Source organism: Otolemur garnettii, unplaced genomic scaffold (assembly GCF_000181295.1).
Source record: "Otolemur garnettii isolate 467f Iridium unplaced genomic scaffold, OtoGar3 scaffold00152, whole genome shotgun sequence".
NCBI lineage: Eukaryota > Metazoa > Chordata > Mammalia > Primates > Galagidae > Otolemur > Otolemur garnettii.
The window spans coordinates 1,231,253-1,239,681 of NW_003852547.1; the positions used below are offsets into that span (position 1 = coordinate 1,231,253).

The 8,429-nt window shown below is 50.2% G+C and overlaps 1 protein-coding gene across 2 annotated transcripts in view; it reads right to left on the bottom strand.

Annotated features, from left to right (window-relative positions):
* Positions 1-2,958: 2,958 nt before the first annotated feature.
* LYPD5 (LY6/PLAUR domain containing 5) overlaps positions 2,959-8,429 on the bottom strand; it is a 17,734-nt gene continuing 12,263 nt past the window's right edge. For both annotated transcript variants that reach the window (XM_023518972.1, XM_023518973.1), the window contains exons 2-5: positions 4,511-4,639; positions 3,945-4,121; positions 3,580-3,726; positions 2,959-3,332 (exon numbers count right to left, since the gene is read on the bottom strand). In XM_023518972.1, coding sequence (XP_023374740.1) covers positions 3,094-3,332; positions 3,580-3,726; positions 3,945-4,121; positions 4,511-4,574 — 627 coding nt within the window. In that variant the 5' untranslated portion in view covers positions 4,575-4,639 and the 3' untranslated portion in view covers positions 2,959-3,093. The remainder of the gene's footprint in view (positions 3,333-3,579; positions 3,727-3,944; positions 4,122-4,510; positions 4,640-8,429) is intronic.

An 8,429-nucleotide genomic window follows, 5' to 3' on the forward strand; every position in this document is an offset into this window, starting at 1 on the left:
GCCTCAAACTGTCACCATGGGTAGAGTGCTGTAGCTCACAGCTCACAGCAACCTCCAACTGCTGGGCTCAAGCAATTCTCCTGCCTCTGCCTCCCAAGTAGATGGGACTACAGGTGCCCGCCACAATGCCCAGCTATTTTTTGGTTGCAGCCATCATTGTTTGGCGGGCCTGGGCTGGATTCGAACCTGCCAGCTCAGGTGTATGTGGCTGGTGCCTTAGCCATTTGAGCCACAGGCGCCGAGCCACTTAGAAGTAACTTTAACTCCTCTTAACCTGTAGCCCTCACACACTGTTTTCTCAGTCCCTCCTTCTCCCTCCAGTCCTTCAGTATGAAGTGGCCCTTGACTCAGGAGACCAAGAGTAGGAGATCCCTCATTAACCTCTTCCCTGGTCTTCCTGCCTCCAGTCTCCCTCTCTTTAGTCTGTCTCCTGCATGAGCATAGGGAGAGCTTCATATCATCTGGTGTTGACCAGGCCTCTTCCCTTCTCTAAATCCTTCCACACAGCTTCCCATCAGCTGTCGGAGAAAGTTCCTAAGACTTTACCCCACCTGACATTGTAGGCTCTTCTGGGGCCACCACCCTCATTTTCCTCACCCTTTATACACATACCAGGTCCTTGGCATATCATCTTCCCTACCTGGAATGCCCTTCCTCCTACTGCTTTGCTGAATCATATTTGTCTCTTAGGGTTCCACTTGGGGATTCATTCCTAGGAGAACCCTTCCCTAGCCTTCCTCTTTGGAGATCACCTAGTCCCTCATACCTTGTGTTTTACCAAATATGAGAAGACCGGGAGGATGAGACTGAGTCAGATTTGTCTCTGGGTCCCCAGCATCATCAGCCCAGAAGGACTGGTTTTAACTGTTTGCTGGATGTCCCTTCTTGCAGCTCTCTGTCTCTTACTAGTTCTTGCCCCCTCTCTCCACAAGGCTGCCTGCTGAGGTGGAGTTAGAAGACACAGGGTGGCATAGCAGCTGCTCCTGCCTATAATCCTAGCACTCTGGGAGACCGAGATGGGTAGATGGCTGGAGCTCAGGAATTCAAGAGCAGCCTGAGCAAGAGCGAGACCTGTCTCTACTAAAAATAGAAAAACTAGCTGGGCGTTTTGGTGGGCACTCATAGTCCCAGGTATTTGGGAGACTGAGGCAAGAGGATTGCTCAAGATAAAGAGTTTGAGGCTGCTGTGAGCTACGACACCATGGCACTCTACCCAGGGTGACAGAGTGACACTCTGTCTCAAAAAAAAAAAAAAAAGAGGAAGACATTGAGTCTGTTCTTGGTATACACTTACTCCAAAAATCATTGTCTCTTTGTGCTTTGGGAGTCTTGTCTGTACTTTGGGGGTATCTTAATCCCTGCAGGCTGCTATAACAAAATACCATAGACTGGATGGCTTATAAACAGCAGAAATTTATTTCTGACAGTTCTGGAGGCTGGGAAGTCCACACATAAATCCTGCAGCAGCAGATTTGATGTCTGGTGAGGACCTGCTTTCTGGCTTATAGATGGCACCCCTTAGCTGTGTGCTCACTTGGTGGGAGAGCAAGGTAGCTGTCAGGGGTCTCTTTTATAAGAGACTCACTTATGAGGGCTCTACCCTCGTGATCTAATCACCTCCTAAATGTCCCACCCCTAGCACCATCACCTTGGTGATAAGGTTTCAAAATACTAGTTTTGAGGTGACACAACCATTCAGACCATTGCACTCCTTTGCTCGCCCCATTGGGTTGTTGGGAAGATCATATGGCAGAAAGGATGTGAAGGGACATTGTGGAATGTGCCCAGAGGACATGCTGTAGGATCCCATTTATACGAAGTTCATGTGCTCATGTAAGTGTGCTGTATGTCCTGACTTCCTTCCTACGGCAGACCTTTGTCTACACCATCCCCTCTACCTAGAATGCCCTTCCTGTTACTTCTTTTTCCACTTTGTTGTAAGTTTACACCTTCCACAAAGTCTTCCCTGACTTCCTCAGGTTGGAGAATTTCACACAACTCAGCTTTGCCTCATGTGTTTTCTGTCAAATACATCAACACTCTCTCGTGCATGGGAGGTGGGTTGCCTAGCAGTTCATGGGGCTGGGAGTTGGACTCCTGGTTCTCCACTTACTAGATGCATGAGCTCAGGCAAGGGTCTTTGGCTCTCACTTTGTCCGTCTGTGACTTGGGGCTTATGATAATAGCTCACTACACCGGGTGACTGCTGTGTCTCAGGTACCATAGTTTCATCTCATTAAATCCTCATTCCCAACCACTGTGAAGCAGGCCTTCTTATTATGGAGTTTGTTTTCTCCTCCACTTTATAGGTAAAGGAACACAGGCACAGAGAGCTTAAATAACTTGCCTGTGGTCACCAACAGGCTGAATAGAAGAGATAGGATTAAAGCCCACACAGTCCAGCTCCAGAGTCTGGGCATGTGTTAGCATATACTGCTTTTGGTGCCTTCAGTGATATTAATAATATACCAACAAAGTCGCCCCCTAGCGGCCTCCTAGAGCCATGATTAGGATCAAGAGGGAGAGCACAGGGAGCCCTGCTGAGGGTTGCCTGTTGCCTGCTGGTGCTCAGCGAGCAACAGTTATTGTCAGAATTGCTCTTCAACCACCCTGAGCAAGAGTGAGACCCCGTCTCTACTAAAAGTAGAGAAATTAGCCAAGTTGTGGCGGGTGCCTGTAGTCCCAGCTACTTGGGAGGCTGAGGCAAGAGGACTGCTCAAGCCCAAGATTTTGAGATTGCTGTGAGCTATAATGCCATGGCACTCTACCCAGGGTGACAAAAAAAAGAGACTCTGCGCCCCCCCCCCCAAAATTGCTCTTCATGTGGAGCACAATGCATCTGTTTCTCTTTATCCTGGGATGCTAGTGACTGTGTCCAGTTTTTTCCAGGCCTGCTGACTAGGTAGGGGAAGGGTGATGGTCGGGAGTAGGAGGAAGAGACAGATGGAGAACCAGACGGACAGGAGCACAACTCTTCTTTTGACATCATTTTCTAGTAAAATGGGTAGGAGCTGAAGCATGGAGGAGAAAGGGGTGAAGCGTGGAGGAGAAGGGCGTGTGTGACCCTGTCTCCCAGTCTTCTGGAGGGGCAGTCTATACAGAAAGCCCTGGCAGCAGGAGAACGGTGAGGAGCAGCGCCCTAACCTGGGGCGCCAGGGAAGGGACGGTGGCTGAGGCGGTGGTGAAGGGCTGGGTCACTGAATCCTGGTTGCAGAAGTTCCCCTTACAGCAGGAACCCTGGAGGTCGATGTCCGTCCAGGGGCTTGTGGTGCCCTCAGTGGTGCAGGAGGGTCGGTGGCAGGTTCTGATGTATACAGGGACTGAGAAGTTGCCTGGAACGCGGTGAGGTGGAGAGGAGGAGGGGGTCAGAACTGAAGGAGGGAGCTGCGCCTAAACCTCCACCTTGGCTGCCAGGGCCATGCCTTGGTCCTCAGACTTACCTCAGCTTTCCTTCCTTAGTCCAGTACCATGCCTCTCTCTCACCATGCCTCATCCCTTAGGCCAGGGCCATGCCTCCCTCTTAGGCCTGTCTGATGCTTCCAAATCCTTTGCCCAGGCCCTCCCACTTTCCTATCTCACCGATTGCCATTCTGCCATTGCCCTGGAAGCAGACATTCTGGCCCTGGTGACACTGGACCCGTCGGGACTTTTCAGGGGCGCAGTCCTCCGGGAGGATCCCCACGCAGGAATAGCATTCAGTGCCGCTGAGCGTCTGTGGGTCGGGTGCTGGCAAGACAGTGTAGACGCGCACTCAGGGAATGGCACCTGAGCAGTAGTGCGGGTTGCGCACTGCCCCAGGCCGCTTGCCTCGCGGGCGGGAGGGGCTGGGATCCCGGCAGTGGGCAGCAGAGGCTCCCAGAGGAGGCCACGCCCCTCCCTGCCTGGGGGCGTGGGCCCAAATTCTTACAGTTCCGTCCCGCCTCCAGCCCCGCCCAACGGCGCACCTTGGCTCAGGTTGGGGATGGAGTCGTGGGTGACGAGGTTGGCGTTGCACCAGTCAGACGCGCAGCCGCGCACCACCGAGAAGTCTGGCGGCAGCGCGTCCTGGTTCGATTGCATCTGGCCCGTAGGCGGGCCAGTCCAGCAGCCTTTCTGCACCATGGTCACCGGTGCGCGATACCCTGGGGACGGAGAGGACTTGGGCTCGACCTCCAGTCTCCACGCTCCTCCCTCTACTCCTCTGGCTTTCACCTACACCTCCCACTTCCCTCCTTCTCCTTGCCCTCTCTCACTACTCCTCCCTCATTTTTCTCTTCTTCCCCTCTCCCACCTCATCTTCCTCATTCCCTACTGTCTTCTCCCTCCCTACATCTAATCCCTCATCTAACCTTTTCTTTCTTTTCTCTCTCCCTCCTTATCCCCTGTTCCTCCACTTCCCTTTCTATCCTTATCTGTTCTGTTTTCTTTTATCAAATTCCCCTCCTTTTCTCTCACCTCCCCTCCTTCCCTAATCCCCTGGCTCTGTACCTCTCCCCCAACTCCCTCCTCTTCTGCACACCCTCCTTCTCACCAGTGTCCAGGGACAGGATGGCCTCAAAGCATCCATAGGGACAGAAGACGCTAGGGAGCTTCATGGCACTGAGGTCAAAGGGGCCGAAGTAGGTGTGCTCAAAGCTGTAGCACTGCAGGGCTCGGGACCCTGAGGAGAGGCAAAAGAGTAGGTCAGTGAGCCTGTCCTAGGGACTCAGGGCTCCACCCTGCAAGGGGCAGCTACATAGGCCAGGAAGCAGGCCTTGTATTCTTGAGTCTGCAGCTGCCTCTGTGTCTGTCTCATGGCAGAGTGATGACACCTCTGCAGCTGCCAGTTCAGTTTTTCCCTCCAGCTGTTCAGATCTCCACCCTCTGAAATTTAGATAAGGGAAGAGGAAATGATTCACTCCTGCTCTGCCCAGCTCTTCTCACACTGAACTCAATGGACATACAGAACACTAAAAGTCCTCGGACTGAGCACACGCTCCTGTACAGGCAGAATGATGTGCGATCTTGTTCTATAAACACATCAGCTCCAGAAACACACAAAACACTTAAACACTGATACATATAAACACAAAATAACAAAATATACACAGCTTCACACAAATTTCACAAATATGCACAGAATATCCTGAAAGCATCCATGTAGAGTTCTACATTCCCACATAAAACAAGTACTTACCCAGACCTTGGAATATAACCTCCTCCCACCAAGGCACAGCACCTCACACACACAAAATCATTCAGACACCAAGTTGTACGCCTGTGAGTATGATTTGGGGTTTGTGATAACAAAAACAACACACAGAAGCAAAGGCAATCACACCCAGAGAGAGAGAGAAAGACAAGTACAGAGTCCCAAAGCACAGAAACCCAAAGTGAGAAATTATAATTAACATGAAGTTAGAGGTATATAAAAAATGAGATCACAAAAACATGCGGTTTAAAATCGCATGTGGATAAAAAATACATAGGGACATACAAACAACACAGATACATAGGGAGAAAAAAGCACATCAAAAGATCAAAACACGGTCGGGTGCGGTGGTTCACGCCTATAATCCTAGCACTCTGGGAGGCCAAAGCAAGTGGATTGCCTGAGCTCACAAATTCGAAACCAGCCTGAGCAAGAGAGAGACCCCCATCTCTAAAAATAGCATGGCATTGTGGTGGGTGCTTGTAGTCCTAGCTACTGGGGAGGGCAAGGCAAGAGAATTGCTTGAGCCCAAGAGTTTGAGGTTGCTGTGAGCTATGCTGCCATGGCACTCTACTGAGGGTAAAAAGTGAGACTGTCTCCAAAAAAAGATCCAAACTACACATAGAGATAAATACAGGCCTACAGGTCTCTGAAATGTGCAAACACAAAAGGAGACACGCATATGCAAAATTATACTTCTATCTTATTACAAAGAAAGCAAAGCTCAGAGATAAACAGGCCCACGGAAGCACTTGTTCAAACATTGAGAAGTTGAAACCTGGTACAGAGAAACACACACAAACACAGCGATCCGCAAGGACACACTGACACATATGGAAATAAAATTGTCCCATGGATAAGTAGGCACACACAAACTTAGTTGTTTGCCGGAATACCTCTCTGAATTACTTCCTACCTCTCCATCTTTGTAGCCACTTGTGTTCTGAAATGTTTACGTCCCTGTCCCAGCCAATACTGGGGGAAGAGGTTGCCTGAAGATGAGGCCAGGGTCCCTGTCAGTTCTGGAAAGAGCCCGGATAGCTCCCAGAAGATCAGAGCTCAGGTCAACTTCAACTGCGATCCTACTGCTTCAGCCTCCCAAGTAGCTAGGACTACAGGTGCTTAGCAACACGCCCAGCTAATTTTTCTATTTTTTGTAGAGACAAGGTCTCTTTGTGTTGTTAAGGCTGGTCTTAAACTCCTGATCACAAATGATCCTCCTGCCTTGGCCTCTCAGAGTACTAGGATTATAGGCATGAGCTTGAGCAAGAAGGATAAAAGGGGCTGGAGTAGTGGGAAGAGAGGTGCCAGAGAAAATGACTGGTAGGGGAAGAATAGATGAGGGAAAGAGAAATGAAGAAGAGATGGTCTCCAGGCTCTCTACCATCAAGACTCTGGAGTCTAGGCTCTAGCCTCAGGCCCTCCATCCTCAGACCCAGGGGTCCAGGTCCCCAGCCCCTTCTCCCTTAGACCCAGGGGCCTAGGCCCCCAGCCGCTCCTCCCTCAGACCCAGGGGGCCAGGTTCCTAGCTCCTCTACTCTCAGACCCAGGGGTCTACACCCCCAATGCCCTTCTTAGTATTGAACTGGGAAGTTTGGGTACCTGTCAGGCAGAGCACGGCCACAAAGAAGCAGAGCAGAATGGCTCTGGGGACCCCCATGGCAGAGTGTGGAGGTGAGCTGAGGCACTTAGGACAGCTTCTCCTGCTTTGATTTTCCCTGCCAGCTGCCTGGCTGGTTTTCCCTGCTGAGCCCCAAACATTCCGGCTACCCAGCCTGGCCAGTATTCCTTTACCCCACCCTCCCTCATGTGGGCCAAACTCCTCCCAGGTCCTTGGGTAATCATGAAGGGGCCAGGATGAGTCCCAGGTGCTGGGGACCTGGTCCCCGGTCTGAGGGAGGAGGGGGCTGGGGGCCTGTAGCCCTTAATTTTGGAGGGTTTATGTTTTGGTGGCTTTCTTTCTTCTTCTCACACTCTGCTCAAGTCTGAGGTTGACACATGTCTTCCAACACACCACCCACACAGCTTCCAATCCTGGGGCCACCTCTCTGGAATCAGTGACACACCCATTACCCTTTCCTGGCAGCCCTCTCCGATCCCCATCCCCTTGCTTAGTCACCTATCCTCAGCCTCCAGCCTTCAAAAAGAAAAAAAAGCAACAACAAAATACAAATAAAAAATGGTATAACAACTATTTACATATTATAAATAATCTAGAGATGACTTAAAATATGTGGGAGGATGTGCATAGGTTATATGCAAAGACTACACCATTTTCTATCACTGTGATATCTTTGGGGGTCCTAGAGCCAATCCCCCATGGATACCAAGAAAAAACTATACATGTTGTATCATTTATTTATTTATTTATTTATTTTTGAGACAGAGTCTCACTTGTCGCCCTTGGTAGAGTGCAGTGGCATCACAGCTCACAGCAACCTCAAACTCCTGAGCTCAAGTGATCCTCTTGTCTCAGCCTCCCACGTAGCTGGGACAACAGGAGCCCACCACAACACCCAGCTATTTTTAGAGACGGGATCTCGCTCTGTTTAGGCTGGCCTCAAATCTGTGAGCTCAGGCAATCCACTCACTTTGGCCTTCCAGAGTGCTAGGATTACAGGCGTAAGCCACCGTGCCACCTGCAAGAAGGTTATTTTTAGTACAAGTTTGGTTGAATCTGTGGATTAGAGGGCCAACTCTAATGGTAAATTCTCCACTCCTTTGAAATGTATGTAAATCTTTTCCTGGTCCCTTGCTAGATTTAAAATCCTGAAATGTCTTTCTCAAGGACCTTTGAAATAATGCAGGAAGAGAGCACCCGTATCTTCCAGTCTCTGGGAGCATAGAAGCCTAATTTGGATAAAACAATAATCGGCAAACACAGATGACCCAATGACAGAGCAAAGCTTTTGTAAACTGAGGAATAACGCTGCCTGACACCCCATTGACTAACCTCACCTTTTGTTCTCTGGTACTTTTCCATTAGCCCACCCAGCACTGGCTTGGTGCCTATAGCTCAGGCAGCTAGGGCGCCAGCCACATACACTGGAACTGGCAGGTTCAAAACCAGCCCAGGCCAAAAAATAGCCAGGCACTGTGGTGGGTGCTTGTAGTCCCAGCTACTTGGGAGGCTGAGGCAAGAGAATCTCTGGAGTCCAGGAGTTTGAGGTTGTTGTGAGCTGTGACGCCACAGCACCTACCCAGGGTGACAGCTTGAGACTCTGTTTGAAAAAAAAAAAAAAACAAAAAAAAGAAAAAC